The 24,570-nt window shown below is 37.5% G+C and overlaps 1 protein-coding gene across 3 annotated transcripts in view; it reads left to right on the forward strand.

The window, feature by feature from the left end:
- HHIP (hedgehog interacting protein) overlaps positions 1–19,629 on the forward strand; it is a 96,396-nt gene extending 76,767 nt beyond the window's left edge. The window contains exons 12-14 of one of the 3 annotated variants that reach the window (XM_081232938.1): positions 8,698–8,846; positions 12,671–12,799; positions 13,618–19,629. In XM_081232938.1, the coding sequence (XP_081089064.1) occupies positions 8,698–8,846; positions 12,671–12,799; positions 13,618–13,628 (289 nt within the window). In that variant the 3' untranslated portion in view covers positions 13,629–19,629. Of the gene's footprint in view, positions 1–8,697; positions 8,847–12,670 lie in introns of all 3 variants that reach the window. The other 2 variants (XM_081232939.1, XM_081232937.1) reach the window with 2 other exon arrangements.
- Positions 19,630–24,570: the final 4,941 nt, after the last annotated feature.

Consider the following 24,570-nt stretch of genomic DNA (forward strand, 5'->3'; position numbering starts at 1 on the left):
AAAAAAAAAACTACCTTAGCATCACTTTTTTACTAATTCATTTTAGTTGAGTTAAAAAAATCTGTTGCTTAACTGACTCGTCTTTGTCAACATTGACAAATGAATCAAAAGGTGTAACATCAAAATTTGGGAATTTGTCATCCTAATAGTCTTTAAAGAGAATTTAAACTGACATTTTTGTGCTATTTTAGAGGACAGAAAATGATTTCAAATTTTACTTCCCATTTAAAACATTTAGTGATATTTAAAATTTCTGCCTTCATAGAATATAAAATTAAAACACTAGTAGATCTACAGTTTTTTAAGTGGGAAAAAGATTTATTTTTTAGATAGCTTCTAAAAGAAAAATACTATAGGCTTTAAGACTTCTGAATTATGTTGTAATCAAAGTGTTACTTAAAATGTCTATTTTCCCAGTCGCAGACATTTCTTATTTAGTGTCTAACATTTTTATCAATTATGGCTTATGAATCAAGTTTTTAAGTTAAAAAAAAATTGGTTTTAGACGTAAAATTCTGAACAGAATGTGGTTCCTTCTTTATATTAGGAAGCAATGGCATTGGCTTTTTATTGTACCCTAATTTTTCAGTTTTTATTGTTCTATCATATCAAAGTACAGTTATACAAGATTAAGTCATGAGATTTAATCAGTCTGCAGGTATCTTTGGCTTGTCTCCTGTGTTCAAGATATTGTATTATGTGCTATGGAGGGAGAATATACATGAGAATTTAGTCCTTTCCTCTAAGGAGCTTATTTTTATCTTAAATCAGGAGATTGCACACATTACCTAAAACATGAACAATATTATCTGAGATAAATATTGCCACTTTGGGACAACAAAATTATGCCAGAACATTGTACATTACAAATTGCCAGATAATGGTCCAGAAGGCAATGGGTAAAACTCACCATGAGTTGGCTTCTTGGTCCAGTCTGCTCTACCAGGGGGGAACAAGGCCTCAGCCTGACTGCTGTACAGGCAGAAGGAACCTTCTCAGTTGACTGTTAAAATGAGAAATAAGTGCCCACAATGAGTTTCCCTCCCCCAGGAGACATTCCTCCAGCTTCACATGGCTCTCTGCAGGTTTCACTCCCTCCTGAGTTCAAAGCCTCACGTCCCTCACCATTTTGGTTTTGTGTGCTTCAATCTCCCCTGAGCAAATCTCTCCTCCAGCTACTGCCCACCTGCTCCCTGGGCTGCCCTCTCCCAAGGTACCAAGTTTTACTTTTGCTAGTGCTTTAGTTACAGAGTTGCATGGATCTCCAGGGGTCTGCCCCAACTCTGTTTTTCCCATAAGCATTATTTTTAGTATGCGATTTTCTAGAATACAAGATTTTTCAGGAACAAGTCCACTGAATTAAAGTGCAAATGCCTATTTTTCTAATAATTGTAGTGGACCAGTTTCTGAATTAAGGACATTGCAAACATAATACAAGAAACACCTAAGGCAATTTAATAAAATTGGACTTTGTCCTTTTTTCCCTAAAAGCAGACAACCTCATCATCCAGTTTCATTAGTCATTTCTCCTAGGTTTTCCTTTTAAGGAAATACATAACTTTTCATTTCCTAATCTTCACCTGGAAATGTATAAACTGAGGTAAGCTGATAAAGCTGAATGAAGGCGATGCACACACCCTTTTAGATACTTGTGTACAGTGGTAGTGATGTTTGGATAGGGAGATTAATAAGGCCTGAAACACAGGTGCCTGGCTCCCTTTTTCCGAAAAATGACCAGTTGAGAAGAAAGCTATGCTAGAAAAGAGTTCCAGATCATCTGGAATTAGCTGTATGAAAACTATTTCATATCTTCGTCCATGTTCTGATCTTCTAAATTTGGGAATACCAAGGTTGGCCCCGTCTCGTGAGCATAAAGTTTAATATGAAATTACTGGAAAGTGTAAGTGGCTTCATTATCTGCTTTCATTCTGGTTGCATCTTTAACCATAGAACAAAATTGAGCAGGTATTTGTGAAAGTTCTAATAATTTCATTAACACTAGGCGGTCCAACTCACAGCTCCACCAAATTGCCACTGCCTTTGTCCTCTTTGAGTTTAGCACCTACTCAATCCCAAACTGCCATATTAAAGCCAGTCGACACTATTTCTGAGTGAGCGTGTGCTCAGCATTTAAATCAGAGACCTCAAAATGAAGGCAACCTTGGTCACAGAGAAAAGAGCCGAGGCCCAGCCCCACTGTTCAGCACATTTCAGAACAGAGAAATGCAGTGGTTTGAGAAATAAGCTAGAGCACTGCCTTTCCCATTCTAAGTTTGAATTCTAGAAATACACAGTACAAATTTAAAATGTTTAATATGACCCATAATGTATACAAGTTCAGAGGTATTCTTGAATTTGTTTTCTTTTCCTTCACTCTATATATGTTACTGAGGACATATGTAAAAAAAATTTTCTAAGCAGCTTACATATGATATAATGTCAAAGAAGGCATTCCTTAAGAATGAAATGAAAGCAAGTAGCTCTTAAAACGTTTAATTTTTTGGTATATCTCAAATGGTACTTGAAAAATATTCTTAGGAAATGTGTGTTGCTATCTCTGCAGCCACGAAGTCCTGTGAGACCAATATTGCATGGTTACACAGAAGCAGATTCCATTTTCTCTGTTCTCCAACCTGGAATAGGATTGTATTATGAATGTATAAGATTCCTCAGAGCAAAATTGAATTTGTATGATGTTTTATCGTTTTACCAGGTACTACAAAATGGTTATATGTAGTCAGAATCCAAAATTCTACTCCTCATGGGTAAACTGACCCTGAAAAGAGAACTGTCAACATAAGTAAGAAGCATTTAGTGAACATCCAGAATGAAGAAAATTATCCAGACTAAAAGAAAAATTAGTTTGTATGTTGACCTTGGAGAAAGGCACTAAAATGAATTATTTAAAAGATGACATAGCACTAATACACTAGTGCTCATTCCTATGCCTCAAGCTATACAAATGGGAGAAATTTCCCATTTTCTTACTTTTTTGAGGCAAAAGTGCTGAGTAATGGTTTAGGAGCAATGAGTGGTTATGGGCTATGGCTTGTATATCGAATGCTTACCGAGTGAGGAAATCCATGAAACCACAGAATCTGTGGTGGCACAGGAAGGCTGCCCCCTCCTGTAGAGGCCGTACTCCATCCAATCACAAGATCCCAGAATATTCTGTACTTGGAAGCTCCTGACCACACTTATTCATGGCCCCATTAAACACTTTTGGCTGGGCATGGCCCTCATTAAGAAAGGGGCCTCTCCGACTTGAACATGCGTGTGAGTCACTTGACAAACTGACTGAAGTGCAGATTCTGATTCTGTACGTCTGGGGAGGGCCTGAGAGTCTGCATTTCAGATGACCTCCTGCTGGGGCTGCTGCTCTGGGACCACACTGAGTGATGAGGATTTCGATTTATCAGTTTTTCTTACCTCATGACAATAGGGAAAAGCATGGAAGAAGAATCATTTTGCAAAGGTTACAGTTGCAAGGGAACACTTTTCCATGTGTCCCAATGTGACTATGGATAAAGGAATAAGGGAATTCCCTGGTGGTGCAGTGGTTAGGACTCCAAGCTCTCACTGCTGAGGGCCTGGGTTCAATCCCTGGTCAGGGAACTAAGATCCCACAAGACAAAAAAAAAAAGAATAAGACGGTTCTTACATCACGTCCTTAATCACCTCAAGCAGACTGCTGTCTATGAGAAGCTATAGAATTAGCACATCTTCTGAACTTTCCAATGAGTCAGGAGTTTTATAAAAGAGTGTTACTAAAAAAAAAAAAAAAAAAAAAAAGATTATTACTCATGATCGACGTACCTTGTTTTACAATAACATGAATTTAAAATCTGAACCCCTAACAAAAATTTCAGAATGAACCCCTTTACTTTTCATAAAGGACACAATAGATCGAGTTCTGTAACACTCACTCCAAAGATCAGGCCTGCTAAGACAGAATTTATCCCTGTGCTTCCGTGCAAATGCACAGAAGACTTCTCATTTATTGCCTGATTCATTCACTTATTAAGTATCATAAAATTAAAACCATTCTTTAATCCCACTACCCAGAGACATTCACTGTTGGCCTTAGCTATTCACAAAAAGTCATCACAGTATAATGTGTGTTATAAATTACTCAGGCTTCTCAACTTCCTCCTTTATTTCAAGAAAGTATCTAAAGCTTTATGCTACTACACAGAACCAGCCAACGTAGGGTTCTAAGAGAACGTCTTACGTTTCTGAAAACAATGTTTTATACGTTAAAAAATGTTGGGCAGTTTTCTACACTATCCCTTTAGTGTTTCATTATTTGTCATATGTAAAGGGGTTAGAAAATGTGTTTTTCTAATTTAAATTAAGTTTGAGAACTATGGGGATAACTGTCAACAAATGGGCACCATATATTCTTTATTAAAAACCTGAATATCCTCTTGGGTAAGTTTTCTATTTTGAAAGCTATCTCAGACTTCATTCAGTAGACCTAAGAGTCCAAAAGTTTAAAAAGTAATTGTTTAAAAGGAGAGCAAGACCATTTACATAATTTTTATTAGGCTTACATTAAGATGCTCAATTTCCCAGTGTAATAAAAATAAGAATAAAAAATGAGTTCATCTATCACAAGTATATACCCTAGATTTTTGTTTAGATCCCATCTAGGTGTGTATATGTAGTAATTAGGAATATACAAGATGGTTTATTTCAAGGTGACAATATTAATAAAGTTCAAATTTACTTGTTTTATTCCCTTTTCTTTCTCCTCATTCCATGTAAAGGAACCTTACTCTTTTCAGTGGAAAGAAAAATGTCCCTAGAACAAAGAATGAGTGGAGAGGAAAGAGATGGTTGGGATCACCAAAAATCTTTGTCAAACTTTAACAAATGTATTACGAGAAAAATGAATGTTGATATGTTAACTTAATTCCCAGCTGGAGGAGAAAGTAATCCCATCTCTTTATGTCATGCTTACTTCTTAGCCTGTTGTTTATTTATTATGATTATAATTAGTGTGAAAATGCTTTATTTAAAATGAATTTAACTATGCCTTGGAAGAATTTTGTAATACAATATTACAAATTTGTAATTACAAATACTTGTAATTAATACAAGTTAATTTAGCCAATAGAGAGAAATACAGTGAGTGTTTTTAGTTTTATGCTTATGATATAAAAGTATAGTGATTCGATTTTAATGATATTCCTCCCCTAAATAGTCCATATATTCCTAATATTGTCACTCAGTAGCATTTTAAGGAAACAAACACCCTTTTAAAATTCCACTCGTTTCATTCATTCATTCATTCAACAGATTTTTAATAAGGATCTTCCTTCCATGTGCTGTACACTCTTCTGGGTCCTGGAAAGACACAAGAGAAGAGAGGGAAATATTTGTCTTCATGGAATTTATATTCCAGATTTGAAAAAAGTTTCTACTATATGCACTCAATTCAATAAACATTTATTGAATGCCTATGGTATTTTCCTACCTCCTATGACTATAAGTAGTTGAGGAGATAAAATACTTTGGTAGCTTAAATATCATCTTTCTATAACATCCCTCAATCGTAAATTAATTGCACCTTCATCTGTATTCCTGTGATACTTCATATGCACCTGTATCATAGCAAAGATCATACTGCCTTATACTTTTATGTCTGCTTGTCTGTCTTCCCCACAGTGGTCTCCATGAAGATCAGGACCCTGTTCTGTTTCTGTCTTATCCCCATGGAGAGCACAGTACCCGGCAGAGCCAATGACTAGACTTGAAGAGGATTGACTATATAGTTTTCGCCCTCAGAAAGCTTTTATTTCAATGGGGAAGGGAAAGGGGAGATAAGATTACTCATTCCTTAAGAGAAGTGAAGTCCTATAGGTGATGGGCTATGTTTTATGTACATTTTCATGTTCAAGGCTCCCCAATAGAATAACAGCGAGAGAGAGGATTTATTTAACATGCTAAGTGAGGAATGTTAGTTGTCCACTTCATAAAAGAAAAAAAAATTATTTTCCTAGGTAATTAAATAAAAATTTAAGGGCATCATAATGTTTGTATATGACAGCCACACAGTTTTATATAAGCTAAACAAGCCCAAGCATGAAGCAGTCACATCCACCGATAGAGAAGCATTTGCTCAACCCTAGGCAAAAAAAAAAAACAACAACTTAGAATTCCCTCCATAATCTGAGTTTCCACACATTTGAATGTTTGGTGAAAATCAGACAAAGTGTCTAATTGGAGGATCATCCGGGAAAAAAGGATCAGATACCCTGCCCTGAAGAACTGAACTTCCACAGAGAATCTCTATTCGTCATACCCCCTTATCTGTTCCCAGTGTCATCACACCCCCCTTATCTGTTCCCAGTGCACATGAATCAATGTGCCTACACTTTGCCTCAAAGAGGCAACATCTTCCAATGGTAGTTGTTTGATCGAAGTCACCTACGTTCTTAATCCACATGGTGTCTTCTCTTCTTTAGATTCATCTGCTCAGGCATGAATCATATCATCAAGTAGCACGTGAGCTATGTGCCTGCCTTTTTTGCATTGCATATAACACGTAACATATTCTTGACACACTCTGTTTCTGGGCCTCTTTTCTTGAATGAATCAGAAAGAGCGTGAACAAGTGAGTAACAAATAGAATTGGGTAAACAGAATCTCAGTTACCTGTAAAATGGAAACAATACCTTGTTTACCGATTATCACTCAGTAAATGGTGGTGGCCTGTGACTCAGAAGAATGTCATGGCTACAGAGAAACTGCTCTTCTGATGGTCACAAATGCCACCATCGTCTCACAAACAAAATAAGAATTTTATATGAGGAAGAAATAGGCAGACTTGGGCTATTCAACAATAAGAAGGCCAAGGTAATGCCCTCACTTTCCTTGGCATATCCGTTTAACATCTTCACCTTATCACGCTCTGCCTTTCCTCTCAGAAAGACTCCCTTGGGGGCACATAGGAAATATTTGATGGTGTGTTCTGAGTGAAAATATGGAATGTCTCAAGTACCTTTCACATAAGCTGACCATTTATAGATTTAGACAAGAGGTTGAATAGATTTAAGGGACTTTTCTGAATTGTCACGTTAGTTGCAAAACAATACTTTCTTTTATTTTATTTCTTTCAGTTTTTATTTTATATTGGAGTACAGTTGATCAACAATGTTATGTTAGTTTCAGGTGTACAGCAAAGTGATTCAGTTATGCATATACGTGTATCTATTTTTTTTCAAATTCTTTTCCTATTTATGTTATTACAGGATATTGAGCAGAGTTCCCTGTGCTATACAGTAGGTCCTTGTTGATTATCTATTTCAAATATAATAGTGTGTACATGTCAACCCCAAACAATGCTTTCAACAGAGAATGGGATGTTATTGGAGAGAGGAGCTAAAGAAGTCATTAGATATTTTAAATATGGTTTTGAGTCATTGTAGAAACAGCCTGAGGTCAAGCTCCAAATTATTATCACTGTTCATATTGCTACAGGGGCATAACAAGATAACCTGTCTCAAGAAAACTGAGTCTGCAGGGCCTAATTATTTGCTTCTCTTGGAAAGCTATATCATTTACCTCTGTGGTGGTTCTGACCTATAATTATCACCTTCTTTGTTATGGTACTTAAGGACTCCAACTGATTTGCCCATTCTCCTGGTGGTGATTTGACTGGTGATGAAGTGTTTACTTACATTCCTTCACTGAAAAGAGCTTTCTCACCACACTGAGGCACAGGTAGCAGTGACTGATAGCAAAGTACTACTGCACATTTTTTCCCAAAGATTAGGTAATGAGCAGGTGTGATCATGATTCCAGCGTGAAACAACTTGAAAGACACCCTCTTATTCAAAAACATTAAGAACTATAACAACCATCTTCTGAAGGCATCTTGCTCCCTCTCTAAATGATGGCAATTGTAGAGCAATTAAAACAAAGTCTATGACTTTTAACATGACAGATAAGATGTCTTTGTTTGCTACTATTAGTATTATTTTTCTTCATAATGGGACAAAATCAAATTATAAAAATATATATGTACATATATACATGTATATATATAAAATCTCTCTATGTAGATCATTCTTCGAATAGAGTTTAAACTTTGAGTCAGTAGTAAACACACACGTGTTATGACGTCCTTTTAAGAACAGTCATTCTGGAAAAGGTATTTCAAAAGAAATGTAAAAATGAAATAAAAAATGATTCCCAAGCTTTTTAGGCTACAACTGTTCATTCTGATGAGTGCCTTCAGCCTCGTGATGTTGCCAGATATGCCAATAACAAGTGAAACCTATCTCAGGTGCTATTCCTAAAAACTTTTGGTGTTTTGAGGGGGGGAAAAAAAGCTTTAAAATGTCTATTCATCTTTATTTTTTAAACTGTAATTGCTAGGTATTCTTAGCTACCAAAATATTGATGTAACGTAATTACATTTTTAATCAATGAATTTTGATCATGATAAAGTTTCTTACCATGCTTGATCTGTTCCCTTTGGTTCAAAACTGGTTAGTTTGTTAGTTTGTTTCCTCATGGGTGTGTATTTTCTCCTCTTAGAAAGTTGTCGACCTTTCTCTCTGAGTGGCGTAAAAGAAAGTTCTCTTTGGAAAGCAAGAGACGTGCTTTGCAAGCTACGAAATCACTAGATTTCATTCCAATATTGATTTGCAACCGAAATGCACTTTTGACGGTTGTCTTTTGATGCAGACCTCTGATGCCTGAGGAATGCAGGGCCACGGTCCAGCCTGCCCAGACCCTGACCTCTGAGTGCTCCCGGCTGTGTCGGAACGGCTACTGCGCGCCCACAGGAAACTGCTGCTGCAGTCCAGGATGGGAAGGGGACTGGTGTAGAGTCGGTTAGTGTTCCTTCTGTTCCGGGGAGATTGGGCCTGCAAGAACTTAACGTTAGTTACTTCTTCTGGAATGACCTAGTGTTCAAAACTGTAGCCGTTTACAATGGTAATGCTCAGTCTGTTTCTGAACTTGCACCTGAAATCGTTGCCATTTTCCTAATGGAAACAGTTCACGTATATAAGTTAATCATAAACATAATCGAGTTCTTTCACAAAGTCACACATGAAAACAGCCCAACTAGATCATCCCTGTGGACTCTCAGTCCTGGGTTTGAGCTTTCACACCAGCCAATGACCTGGTGCTTGCAAAGGCCGTTTCCGAGTGCCAGCACTTTCCAGACACTCCGTAAAGGCCCTCCCTAAATTTGCTGCTTGCTTTCTTGCTGCAACGTGCTAAAAACAGGGGTTTTCAGTGGGTGTTTTTATAGAAAAGGGGAAAATGCAGTTATCTAGAGGCATATGATGAGATTTTTCCATTCTTTTTGCCACTGCCTTATGGACCATCAGGTGTGTGTGCAGCTGCTCAGCAAGCAAATGAGATTCGTCCCAAGGTTATTCTATCCTTTAACTTGCGACTTCCACAGATACATGTAATTGCGTTTAAATTCTACTTGGTGTGAAGTAAGACAATCAGATTAATTTAGATACCTAGAGTTTAAGATGTGTATATTGAAAGTACATTTTCAACAACCAGTATATACATATTACTTGCAAAAGATTTTGATCTCTGCTATTTCAAATATTAACGTATCTCTTGCCAAAGAAAATTCAAGTCCCATATTAATATTTAACAGTAGCCTTAATTCATAAATGCCTTCTTTCTTTATTCTAAACATGTATTTGTTTCAAAAAATTATAACCATACCTTGTTTACCTCATATATTGTCAAATAAAGTAGACATTTAAAGTCACAGAGACAGTATCCATTTTAAATTAAGCTTAAATTGCTTCAGCACTAATAATATTACATGCTTGATTGATATCATGGTTACATATCTAGGAAAAAGCTATCATAACTGAAACTCAACAGAAATTAAGTAATTACATTATTTTTAAAAAATGCTTACATTCTATTGACCCATTCAGTCTCCTTTTTCATTAGTTGGCCAAAAAATGAGAATCAGTGTTTAAATGCAATAATATTCTAATTCCTGATGATATATCTTCCCTCTGCTTCCTTCTATGCTTGACATTATCTATTCTCTCTGCTTTTACGTGGTGTCCATTCTGTCTTATTCCTTACTTATATTTTGCCTAACCTTTTAAGTCACCTCAAATCATCAGATAACAAATATTTATTGAGTGCCTGCTAGTAACAGTATGTTAAACTGAGGGTAAGCATAATTTTGAATCTAGGTGGCTTAATACATACCATAATAGATATTAATAATGATATATGATATAAATGAAAGTTTATAAGCAGGGGTCCCCAATCCCCGGGCCACAGACAGGTACCAGTACCGGTCTGTGGCCTGTTAGGGACCGGGCCACACAGTAGGAGGTGAGCAGCGGGTGAGCAAGTGAAGCTTCATCTGTATTTACAGCCGCTCCACATCACTCGCGTTACCGCCTGAGCTCCGCCTCCTGTCAGATCTAATGCGACAGCATTAGATTCTCATAGGAGCGTGAACCCTACTGTGAACTAACTGTGCATGCGAGGGATGTAGGCTGCACGCTCCTTATGAGAATCTAATGCCTGATGATCTGAGGTGGACCTGAGGGGGTGATGCTAGTGATGGGGAGCGGCTGCAAATACAGATGATCATCAGCAGAGAGGTCTGACTGCACGGAGACCGTAAGAAATCAATTGCTTGTAGACTCATATCAAAACCCTATGAGTGAGTGGCAAATGAAAACAAGCTCAGGGCTCCCACTGATTCTGCATCATGGTGAGTTATATAATTATTTCATTATGTATTACAATGTAATAATAATAGAAATAAAGTGCACAATAAATGTAAGGCACTTGAATCATCCCAAAAACATCCCCCACCCACCCCACCCCCGGTCTGTGGAAAAATTGCCTTCCACGAAACTGGTCCCTGGTGCCAAAAATGTTGGGACGGCTGTCATAAAGTACTTTAATCTTTCCACTCAATCAACTAAATACTTTGAATATATAAGAGAAACCAGAACCATTTTATTAAAGTAATATATTTGTGGTATCTTTGACCCAAGTAAGAACTTTTGACCCAAGTAAGAACTTTATTCATATACTCACATAGTTTGCTCATCTCCCACAAATTTAAAAGACTATTTTGGTCTATTTTCTCCCTGTTCTTTCTTTCCCATATATCAGCCACAGACCCCTGGATTTTGATTAACGCCCTGGAAAAGGTTAAAATAACTCTGTCCCCTAAAAATATAAGGACATGTATTCAAGGAATTTGATTCTGTCTACAGTGGCTGCACACCTCAGATTCATCCTATCAGTAAGAGAAAATTAAGTTATATACCCGGGCTTCCCTGGTGGCGTAGTGGTCGGGAGTCCGCCTGCCGATGCAGGGGACACGGGTTCGTGCCCCGGTCCGGGAGGAGCCCACATGCCGCAGAGCATCTGGGCCCGTGAGCCATGGCAGCTGGCCCTGCGCGTCCGGAGCCTGTGCTCCGCAACGGGAGAGGCCACAACAGTGAGAGGCCCGCGTACCGCCAAAAAAAAAAAAAAAAAAAAAAAGTTATATACCCAATTTTATGTCTCCATCTCATTTTAGCAATAAATCTTTACATTCCCTACCTATATTATAGTGGTAAACATTCTTTTCTGAAGCAGTCCTGCTCTATAGAGCAGCCCTGTAAAGGATTGCTCAGAATGTCTTTCACTGGGCAACTGCACTGACCCCAAGAAGGGGCTTCAGGGTGTAATCAGAAAGGGGCATATGCACTACACCCCCTGGGAACAAGGAAAGGGAGGAATCCAAGGGAATCCACGTGGTGGATCCTCCCTCCAGCCAAAATCAAAAACTGACCATTTCTTTTCTTTTTTTTTAAACTCTAGTTTTGTTTTGTTTTTAATTAATTAATTTACTTATTTATTTTTGGCTGCGTTGGATCTTCGCTGCTGCAGGCGGGCCTTCTCCAGTTGCGGCAAGTGGGGGTCACTCCCTGCCGCGGTGCACGGGCCTCCCATCGTGGTGGCCTCTCCCGTTACGGAGCACAGGCTCCAGGCGCGCAGGCCTCAGCAGTTGTGGCACGTGGGCTTAGCAGCTGTGGCTCGCAGACTCCAGAGTGCAGGCTCAGCAGCTGTGGCGCACGGGCCCAGCTGCTCCACAGCATGTGGGATCCTCCCGGACCAGGGCTCGAACCCATGTTCCCTGCATTGGCAGGCGGATTCTTAACCACTGCACCACAAGGGAAGCCCAAAAAACTGTCCATTTCTTGATGTTACATTGGTGAGGCTCCAGCCACTGGGCCTTTCTCTCTGGCCATGCCCTTCCCACTGTGAGGTCCTACCCCAGAGGGATGGAAACAGAGCGGTACTTGGCAGGCCCTGTGTTGGAGATGCCCTGGGGAAGCAGAGGTTTTAAAGAACTGAAACCCTCGTTTTCCATGAAGTCATTTCTGCAAGGGATTGAAATTGTTTCCCATGATCTGGATGATCCGCTTCTCTCAAAATGTCTCCCACTGTCTGTTGCATTCTGCCCCCAAATAACTAGAAGTCTGAAAGCCTTCTCTCTTTCTACTTATTAACTTTGGGATCATTTGGGGACTGGCTTCCTCCTCCTTTCCCTCCGTTCCCTTACGCGTCAGATATTTATTGGCCTCATACTCAGTGCTGTTTCCGACTTACAGAATGGAGTGTGATTTTATTGCTCTTTTTTTTCTCCCAGCGAAATGTGAGCCAGCGTGTCGCCACGGTGGTGTCTGTGTTAGACCCAACAAGTGCCTCTGTAAAAAAGGATATCTTGGTCCTCAGTGTGAACAAGTGGACAGAAACCTCCGCAGAGAGACCAGGGCAGGTATTCTTGATCAGATCATTGACATGACATCTTATTTGCTGGATCTAACAAGTTACATTGTATAGTTTCTGGGACTGTTTGACTATTCCTTTCCAATGGGCATTTATTTTTTATCCTATCATTAAAAAGAACGACTGTTATCCTGCTACACACTCCTGTGATTTCATTTTCTTTGATTAATTTAAAAGTCATTTCCAGAAATGTGCAGACCCTGTGTGTGTATATAGGCATGTTTGTTCACATATGCACATACGCACACACGCTCACAACCCCCATGAGCGTGGTTGCGTAACAGATGGGTTTTTTAAATATATATTTCCTTGTGCAGAGTAATTTCCCCAGAAATTCCATTGTAAATTGATAACAGAATTTTTATGTCACCGGAAGAGATTATTTGCCTTCCCAGGAATTTTCTGTCTGTAATCACCAAAGTCAACTTCAATGGAGTTTTAAAACATTACTGTGCAATCTGATGGATTGAATTTTAAAAGGCCATATTTTTATATTAAAGGACTATAATATGAGAGAATGTTTCAGAGCTCCCTGATGAATTTCTAAAAGGGCAACTTGATATAAAATTGTAATCTTCATTTTTATCAATGTATCCAATTGCAGAATGTCAACACACTTACCTTTTTATTGGCAGAGAAATCTGGTGACTCTAGCTTAATTTCAAGATGGTTTTCAAATTAAATCATAACGGCAAAGTCTAAAACCAATCTTCCTAAAAGGTCTGCTTTTATTGTATAGTTTATTTAACAATAGGCACTGGGTTTGTGTTACATATTTATATTTTTTATTTTATTTTTATAATATAGACATCACCTAGATGAAACACCTTTGCCCTGTCCTGTAAAATACTAAAGTTACATTTTTCACCAACTTAATTGGAAAGAAGGGAAGTGAGAAAGCAAACAGTCTTTAATGTGCTGAGGATCTAATCTAGCAAAGTATCATTGTGCCAACATGTAATCCTTACCGACGGATGAGAAAGCAAGAAAACAGCCACTCCTTACAAAATTCCAGCATTAAACATTTGTAAAGTGCTTTCCACCATAGCAAGACTGTCAGAGTATATGTGATGAGAATGTTGCAGGTTTCACACTGAATCGCCTCACTGGAAAAGAGTTCACTCGTTTTTAACAAATCTTGCCTGTGTCAGCTGTCACTTGTACCAATTTTTAATATGATCATTCTTGCCAAAGATGACTTTTAATGTATACGTTCCTTCGGAACTCAGTGAAAATCCTCTCTGGTTCATTTATGAATAAATTTCCTGTAAATGTTCTGTTCGGGTTTTTCAAGAAATGCCACATTCTAACTTAAACTGCTAAAAGTCTGGTACACGTTTTTCTTCATGGTTTTTGAGGCCATCCTGCCACGTTTGGATGATAGCAAAATTATCAGGCCTCTTTGCCCCACTGAAAAAACATCGACTCATGACATGTGGGCACCTACTATAGGTTGCCCTTCTCTAAACATCTGTTCCTCCAGAATCTAAACTGTAGAGTAGGACAGATTATACAGCACAGACTGACTTCCCAAACCTGCTCCTTAGCTTTACGAAAAGGAGCCTCCATTTCAAAAATAAACAAAATCTTGTAACTAATATCTGTCTATTGTTTTAAAGCGAGAGATCTGCAAATAAAGCACAGTGAAAACCCACAACATAGAAAGGTTGGTTAAGTACTCTGCTCTTGTCTTCCATATATGATTACTTAAGTTTCAAGTGACCTCATGCCCAATGGAAATGGGTTGACAAATCTTGGTGCAGTGCTTAGTGAACAATAGCCTGCATTAAAAAGTGCATGCATAATTTTGCACAATTTAGATTTCAATTGACAGTCTATTCAAAGAAGTCTCAGGATTAAATGAGCATGGAGACCAAATTGCCCTCTTACCCCAGAAAAGGGGTGGTCCCTTCTAGTCACACGAACACTTCATTGGCCCAACAGTGTGACAAATCTTGCAGTGAACCCTGTACTAGCCCACATCTGTAGGTTAATAGCAGTCTTTTGTCCTCTTTGCTTTCTCTTCGTAGCCCTTTTACTGAATTCCATCACAGAAAGTTTTACAATTAAAAAAAAAAAAAAATGTCCTGACAACCATTTTTGTAAATGGACCTTAACCATCTCATCGTCTCTTATTCAACGTGGGTGACATTCACAAAATGTGAACTTCTTGTGAGGGAGCCAGCTGTCTAAATCTGTCAAATTGTGCAGTTTTATTACACATTCTCCTGTACATAGTTTCACTGAAAACAATAAGGATACTGCTATATATTCAGCCAAATCTGAAAACGCCCAGCATTTCTTCTTACATCTTTAATCTTTCCATCTTTTCCAAAAGAAATGGTGTTCTATTGCCATTTGTTCTCCTATTTAAAAATATCTAGATTAAATTGATCAGACCCAGCTTTTTTTATACAGACCTTTCACAAGTGAAAGAGTTTCAAATGACTTAGAAAAACATATGTACCCCAGGTATCATTGCCTTTTCTATTGTGAGTCATTAGAATAACAGATCAAAATCTTTTAAAAAGAAAATCACAAGATCCAGGGATATTAAACCCCAGCAAAGACAGTCATTGGAGTCATTTCTCTCTGTTCTTAGGAGAGAAGTAAATAGTAATGGCTAATTAATAGCTACCTTTTTAAAACTCAGTGGTCATTTCAAAAAATCCTTTGACCTTTCCTTTCAAGTAGATTTTTTAAATATGTGACTGGAGAATGATCTTAATTCATGATGAGAGGCAAGTAAGCATTGGTTAAGAAGTATGAGCTAGGGAAAAATGATTGTTTCATCACACGAATGGTAACATCTACTCAGTTCAAAAAGCACATAATCAAAATGGAAGAAAATGGAAGTAAATGTCCTTGGTATGGATGCAAATGTGTGAGATAAGATAAAATAAAGAAACAGAAAAATGTAGATTATTATCCCTTTTTCCATTCTAGAGCTTAAGCTTTGGGTATCAATTTAATGTGAAATGCAGTTACGGTAGTTGTAAAGAGTTGGGAAAAAACTTTCTGCCACTGCCTCTGGCAAACTCTTGTTCTGGTTAATAGAACTTTGTTTTCTTGCTAGTTATTTAAGGTAATGAGAAGATAACTGAATTGGCACATCATTAAAGTGGGAAGGGAAGATTTAAGAAACTTGAGTGACGATAAAAAGTGCTTCCATTCATACCTTTCTTCTTGGTATTTCCTTTCAATGTGGCTATTGTAAAATATACCTTGTATTTTATCACAAAGAACACTCAGTAGTTTTCTCAGGTTAACAGACTGTCTCATAAAGAAAGAGCAAAGAAACCTACCTACACATGCAACATATACATACAACCTAAAGAGAAAACATTCTCTTTTCATTTACATACTTCAGGGCAGTCACTTCTTCTCTATTTATTTCTTTGAAAATAATTACATGATAATGTACTAATAATTTTTAACATTTTTGTGATGTTGTTTTTATCTCCAAATCATAAACTATACAAGAAGCCTACTAGGTTTAGGACTTAAGGTTAGATGCTACATCTAGGGACTTTTAAAGAACACATTAATTTAAACTTTTTTAGCTTGGAAACATAAAAGAGAAACCAAACCTAAATTTTTAAGAGGAAACTAAGGTATATCATAGGCATTTGTAGTTGGCTGATCAATAAATTAGAGTTTCTGGGTGTCTCTATAGAACGTTATCTGATATATCTACCTTTCTTTTTCTCTGTTTCTCTGTCTTTTTGCCTCCCCACCCCCATGTATCCCTCTTCCTCTTAACTTCTCTCTTCTCTATTTCTATTGGTTCTGACTAAACAGACATGTCTTCAGTACACCCATAATAAAGATACCCTGGGACAGGTTGCTATTGATTTTGCTGGTTATGATCTTTTCTTTATTTTCCTGAAAACACCTTCTCCTAGTACCACATTTGCTCAGATGCTATATCGTAAAGAACAATAGACAAATATGAACATACTAGACTGACCTATTAAAATCGTTGAAAGAAGTAACAAAAAGCGTAAATGACTCCCAGCCTGGATGTCCCAGCTCAGCTGGGGTTCCATCTTGGATGCTGAAAAGAATATCCCCAGTCAAGAGCACAAGTTAACAGTAGGGAAAGTTAGTAGCTATTTCCTATTCAAGCAACCACCATCTCGGTGGAGTCTATTTTAAATAAGATTATCTGAAATTGATGAGGAAAAAATAAGTAGTTCCTCAATGGAGATTTCAGAATCTTCTTTCCCCACCCTTGAGACTTGAACTTGCAGAGAACTCAGACCAAAGTTCCATGCCCAGAAAATGTACCTATTTCTTTATTACCCACAGGAAGTTAGTGGGCCTGTTAATGTGACTACTGGCAATACATTTAGAAAGTTCTTCATTAGAATATCCTAAAGAAATAGATGTTTGCTCTCTTACTTTCTTTCTCATCATCACACCAACACAAATCAGTCATACCTCTAATAATTAATATGATGACAAAGAAGGTGGGAAACCTAAGAATAGAAGCATTTTGATATTAAAAATATTAAAAACAAAACCGTAAAACCTGCCAAACACTAATCCTAGCCAACTTCAACACTTCTTTCTCTTAAATAGCTACTCATATATAAGTTTTGAAAATTGTCTTAAAATAACTATTTCAGGGAGTATGATGTACTCATGAGAGTGTAAGAAGGTGTTGTGTTGTTTTCTTTTCAATCATAGTTGTTGTTTCCCTAGTGGCTATGAAGAGACTTACTCACTTATCAGGTTAGCTCTTTTCTTCAATTCTTCATTAGTGAGAGCCCAAGATACACCCATCATTTACCTTGCTTTCTTTTGTATAGGTCATCTATAAGTTGGTTGAAAAAAAAATAAAAAATAAATAATGATCCCTTGTATTAACATAAAGCCTTAGACCTAAATCTTATCACTGCTTTTTTAAGCCAGAAGACAGAGAAACATACCAAAAGAAAAAAAAAAGGTACCAACTCAACATGAATTCTAAAGTTACATCTCATGTATATCACAAACACAGACCTCACATTTCAGTCAGGATTTTTTTTTTGCGTATGTAGATTATGTATTACTTAAAATACATATGTACATATGCAAGGAAATTAACAAACATGTTTGGTGAGTTATCTCAATTGACTATAATCTTTTAAGTTAAAAAAATCATTTTTAGCACATAGGATAGAAAAAATGGAACTTTAACAGTAATGGGAAATTCATAATGGCTAAATAGAAAATACGGTTCATCTTCACAGTTAGAAATTAATTGTTGTACGTTTCCCTTTGCACTAAAAAATAACTAGCCAAAAGTTTCCATTCACATGAACACCGTGTGATCAGATTTGGTAGTCTGTGCCCCAAATGTATGTTGGCTATTTCTTTACTTCATATTCTTAAAATCAGAAGCATGATTTTCATAGAATAAATTAGGAGTTCATGTACTGTAGAACCTAATACTATTAACACATTAATACATTCTGTTCATAATACTATTATTGAGAAATCAAATTGACAACCTTATAAGATATCAGGTATTTCCCACATCTCATTATATTCATAGGACATTTTTGGACGTGCATCTCACCAAGAACCATGTGGTAACAAGATAAATGATACTGAGGTACTATGGAATTTTGGGAGCTTAATTGGAGCGACTTTAGCATGTCACTAGGACATGCTAAAGAAGACTATTTAAGAGAAACCCACCTAATTAAAATGAAAAAATTATCAAATCATTATAATTAATAAGCAGAAAACAAATCAATACAGAAACCTCTGTGTCTTTCCTGGTTTTATCTGTGATTGATTTTATCCAGTTTTAAAGTATGGTTAACTTGTTCCTTCTTCTAACACGTTTTGCTTTTCCCAGTTGTTCATTTTCCTTTAGATTGTTGACAGTTTGGGCAATTTGTCCATAACCTTATTCACAGAGGATACCTTGCTTGGATTTCTATTAGTAAGAGGCACAAATAATTAAAGCAGGTACACGTTTAAGGGAGCAGAGTTAATATATGTACTAGTTGGAATTTCTGTAAATGTTCTTCTGAAAAGTAACATGCAAAGTCGTTGGCTCAGATAATCCTTCTAAATTTGAATTAATCTGACTTACTTAACCAAGTTATTATAATATTCAGTACTCTTTGCTTGATCTATTATTCAACCATCCATCCATTCAATAATTCAACAAAGATTTATTGAAGTGCCCAGCACAGTTATGTACTATGGAAAAGGCAAAGATGTTTATAATGGGGGATTGTGAGCCCCATGGGTATGATGAACACATTTGAAGCAAAAGATAATAATCACACCCATCCAGCTCCAATTCAGTTTAACGTCAAAATCCAGCAATAATAGTACAGATGGCCTAAAGTACATCTGTGTGTATCTGTATGTGTGCACACACCCATGTATATATATTTATCTATCTGTACAAACACTACATATGTATACACACTATCAATGTAATATATAATATATGTATAATGCATATAAATTCTAACAAGTGTATTTGTGTTATCTTTAAAATAGAACAATTGTATCTTGAAGTGATAAATGCAGAGAATTGGTTTTTATTGTTGATCTGTGGATTTAATGATTTTTAGGTGAAAAGGATGTTTAAGTGTATAATTTCTTTTCTTAATTTAATATATTTATGTAAATGCATGCCTGAAATTTGGTTAGATTGGCTGTGTTTTGTGTCCTTTAACATGATCAAATGTATTAAACTTTATCTTATGACCTGATGTACATGTGCTATTTTAAAATTCTTTTTTATTTTGGAATTTTTTAAAGTTTTCCCTAAGTATCCATACTGACTATATAAACACTAATTTTTAAATATTCCGTACCCAAACTACTTGTTCAAAATATTCTTGCCTTTTGTCATTTTTCATGTTCTAATTTTTAAAATTACTCCCCAAAATACAGGCCAATGTTAAGGGTCAGCTTCACTGTGTACAAATATTGACTTAAATGTATTCCAAGTTGTAAATGACTTAAATCTGATCCTTTCAAGTAAGTAAGAATTAATAAGTGAAGAATGCAAAAGAGCGGTTGAGAGTCCTAAGTGCCCACATTGAAGGAAAGAAGCACGTAGAAGGGGAGAGACATGAAAAAAGTGATCGCAGATACCACAAAACCTGGTTGACCTTGCCATTTTGCTTCCAGTTAACTATTTGTACAAGGTCAACTATGTTATTTTGAACATAAATTTTTTTTTTTTTTTTTTTGCGGTACGCGGGCCTCTCACTGTTGTGGCCTCTCCCGTTGCGGAGCACAGGCTCCCCGACGTGCAGGCTCAGCAGCCATGGCTAATGGGCCCAGCCGCTCCGCGGCATATGGGATCTTCCCAGACCGGGGCACAAACCCGCGTCCCCTGAATCAGCAGGCGGACTCTCAACCACTGCGCCACCAGGGAAGCCCCCTGAACATGCATTTTAAATCTGCCAACATTCTTTAGAAGAGCAAAATGCTTTCATCTAGATCTCCTTCCTTCCTGAACAAATACGTCTCTTTGACTCATTGAGAGGAAAAGCTGTTTCCCTAGAAGAGATGATTGTTCTAAGAGAATAAAACGTGTTACAGATGCTAATTCACAGAGTCCCTAAACTCAGGTTACTCTCTGGAGTGTTAAGCAAAGTGACACCATGAAAAGTGTCCCTTAGCACATTCCTCAATGGCCCAGGAAGCACCAAAGGTCTCTCTCCCTCAGCGACTGCCTTTCCAGTTCTGAGACTCTGTCCCTGTGGTTTAGCCCTTAATCACAATCTGTTTTCTGTGCGTGCCTAGTGTCTCCGACCAGATTATAAATCTCCTGAGAACATACCTTCTGCTTAGAATCCCTGACAGATCTAGAACAGCTCCTGCCTACTTGCCATAAGGAAAATAATAATATGTATATAACAGCCTAGAGATGGAAGTGGGTTTTTTTCCTGATGCTAATAATCTCTCTGGGTTTCTCCACTGTCCCTTGATTGGCTTCTCAGCTCTGCCATCACCAGTACGATCAATCCCCTGCATTAAATTCCCTTTGTTGTAAACACGAAAGTGGTTTCTGTTTTCTTTTTTTAGATTCTGATTGATACATATGTTAATGAGTGACTTAGACACAGATGAGAAGAGAGAGAACAGGGTGGCATTACAAAGGGACTTGAGGAGATCTCCTTTAGGAGAACACCTTAAGGAACCACTGCCTAGAATCCCAACGTGATTACAGCAAGATGTAGTCAGAGGGATCCTACTGCCAAACCTGATATATAACCCTTCAATTACTTAGGCAGCTACCAATGGAAAAGGCCATTATTCCCACTGTTGTCACTAAGAATTTTCATAATGCACATTTGTACTATTAAACCTATCAGCTTCCAGTTTGTCCAGGAGTCTGACGGCTAATATGAGAGAGAAGTCTATGAACTTGCTTCTTTACACTCATTTTTTTTCTTTTTTAGAATTGTATAGACTAATCTATTATTTCCAATGGAAGAACAACTTAAAATGGCAGCTACATTGAGTATCTCATCAGAAAAAAATACATTTTTTTTCTATATGGAGGTCTAAAAAGTTCTCTCTGGAGATTAAATTCTGCCATCATTCAAAGGAATGAAAGGATAAAAGAAAGAAAAACAATTTGGATGCAATACTTCTTCTATATTTTCATAATTTGATTTATGCTTGATTTCTCTCTAACATTTTCTATGATTAAAACAAACAGAATTTAAAAGGGTAAAGGAGGAGGCCAGGAGAGGCAGAGAGAAGCCTGGGTAGCCCTTGACTATAAAACTCATTCTTCTTGGGACTATGCCCACATTAGAAACTACTTGAGCTCACTCTTGTAATTTAATAAGATGTCATCAGATCCCTCTGACATACTTGTAGCCTTATAATGAAAACTACTTGATGCAAAATCCATGTGCTTCATGTAAAGCAATTTAGATGATCATAGATGCCCTGTTCTATGATCTACAGCTACCAAATGTCATGTACGCCAGGTGTGCCAGCAGGAGCCCTGGGCTACGGCTGTGAGATGTGGATCCTGGGCTTGTTTCTCCAACTAATTAGCTGGACTCAGTTTCCTTATGTGTAAAATGAGAGACAGGTTCTTTCCAGCTGTAACAGGTATTGTTATTAGATATTCCTAATCCCAGGATCCATGTGAGTTGCAGATTGGAAATTGCAAATCTTAGATAGGACTCCATTGCATGAATTTGAGGTGTCTAAATGATTAGAAAAGACACTCTTACTCATTTTTTTTCCAGTCTCCCAGCCTCCTCTCCTCCTGCCCTCTGTGGTGGTTTGTTGCTTTCCCTGATGTGTTCTCCAAATCACCTTTTTCTGTTCCTCCCATCCCAGTATGGTTCATTCTTGAATAATCCTTTCATGTCTCCTGCAGCTCTTGCTCTAAATATCTAAAGCACTCTCTGATCTATGGCCATTATTTTCTTCATGCTGAAGAAGCGCACTGTTAAAGGGTTAATGGGAGGCTGCCATTCCTTCCAGGGCCCTTAATATCTAGTTTTGCAACTGTTAGAAACATAATTGTCCCTTCCATGATCTGTGTTCCCAAGAGGACTGTTGTAGGCACCCTACCTGACTGATAGATACCACATTCTGGGCAGATACAAGAGGGCAAATGCCTGGTAGATGTCATCTAAAAGGCAGACAATTCATGATACAAAAGAAGGAGTAACCATGTGTCCACTAGGGTTGCCCTTACAAATTACCACAGACTGGGTGGCTTAAACAACAGAAATTTATTGTCTCATAATCCTGGAGGCTAGAAGTCTGAAATCAAGGTGCTGGCAGAGTTGGTTCCTTCCAAGGGCTGGGAGGGAAGGACCCCTTCCAAGACTTCTCTCCTTGGCTTGTAGATGGCCGTCTTCTCCCTGTGTCTTCACATAGTCTTCTTTTCATACATGTTTCTGTGTCCAAGTTCCCCCTTTTATATAAGGACACCATTCATATTGGATTAGGACTCACCCTAATGACCTTATTTTAACTCAATTACCTCATATAAGGACACCAGTCATATTGGATTAGAACTCACGCTAACGACCTAATTTTAACTCCATTACCTCTGTAAAGACCTTGTCTCCAACTAAGAACACATTCTGAGGTACAGGGGGTTAGGACTCCAACACAGGCATTTTGAGGGGGGACACAATTCAATCCATAACACTGTGCCTCAGAAATGGCATCAAATGTACTGAGGTCTCATTTTCAGTGTCTAAAGCAGTGCTTTACAAACTTCAGTGTACCTCCCAACACCTGGGGAATTTGCTAAAACCCAGAATCTGATTCAGTAGGTCTGGGGGTGCCTGAGATTCCATATCTCTAACAAACTCCCAAGTGGTGCTAATGCTGGTTCCTGGGCCACATTTTGAAGAGCAAAGATCTAAAGGATGGTTTATAGGCTGTTCTCACTTTAAGGACAGAACAGTAATATTGGAAAAACTTGATGGAAATAATGGCTTTCTGTCACCAAAAAGGAAAAACTGATACGTCCCATACCTTCATATCAGGCTTGTGCTTAGTTGAGTAGAATGTACACAACACAGGGTAAATACTTGTACCTGGCAGTCAGTTATTCTTGTGATGCTGGGGCTGCTTGCTGTTGTTACTCAGCTGCTGTGATTTTCAGCAGTAGCGTCGTAATCACACAAACAAGCACAATATTTTTAGGTACACTGCAATTCATTTATCTGTTCAGAGTAAACTTAAATTGGATTGCTAAAGCAGTATGCACCATAAATAAAATACATGCTAGTTTTAAGCTGTGTAAATTGTGCCAAGATGGTATGTAGTCATAACAAAACTGTGGAAGATTTCGGGCAAGAGAAAACATTTAAAAAGGAAAATATCACTATGAGCAAATAGATTTAAATGAAGATATAACCCTCGACACAATAGCAAATGAATTCTGTGTTGTGTTGAATTTTTTCATAGCTAAAGTTTCAAGCCTTTATCTTAAAACCAGGATATAATCATGTTACTTAGAGTTGTAAACATATCTAGAATTATGTCCAAAATACCTTGGATGCAACTTTTAATGCTGTTCGCTAAAGAACAATACTTACCATCTGATTCCAACATTCATGTAATTTGAGAGCAGGAATCCTCAATGGAACTTTCTGTGATGGAAATGTACTATATCCGCACTGTCCAATATGGTAGCCACGAGCCACATACAGCTATCAAGCTGAGCAACTGAATGTTTAATTTTATTTAATTTTAGTTAAATTTAAATTTCTGTTGCCAATATAAAAATAAGGTGTCTTTTTATATTATACAAAGTAGGTGTCTACTTTAAAAACCAGAGCTAAAGGCAATTCAGAGAGTTCAGTTAAAACGATTTAGCAATGCGTTTGTGTGATAATCCGTTATACATAATTCACAATGAAATGTTTCACATTCCCTTTAACTTTGTTCTGTTTTGATCCTGTAGCTTATTCCAAATAGCATAACATACATACTCTGCTCTAAAATTTTTTACATTGGCCTTTGACAGAAACCAATAAAATTGTTAACTCTAGGTGTATTTTTATAGTACAGTCAAAATCTATTATGCCTATGTGGAAACTACACACTGTGTTCGTGTGTCTGCACGTCTCTGAGTGTAAACAAGTGAAGAAGTAGCACTAGACACATGAAATTTTTGGTAGAGAGAAGTGGTGGTGGCTGACACTTGTCATGTGCCAAACTGTCCTCTGTATTAGAGGAAGTACAGTCAGAGGAACAGAGGGCATAAATTGCCACTCTGTGCCTTAATACTTAGTTCTAGAA

Source organism: Mesoplodon bidens (assembly GCF_964165515.1).
Source record: "Mesoplodon bidens genome assembly, chromosome: 1".
In the NCBI taxonomy this organism is placed as follows: domain Eukaryota; kingdom Metazoa; phylum Chordata; class Mammalia; order Artiodactyla; family Ziphiidae; genus Mesoplodon; species Mesoplodon bidens.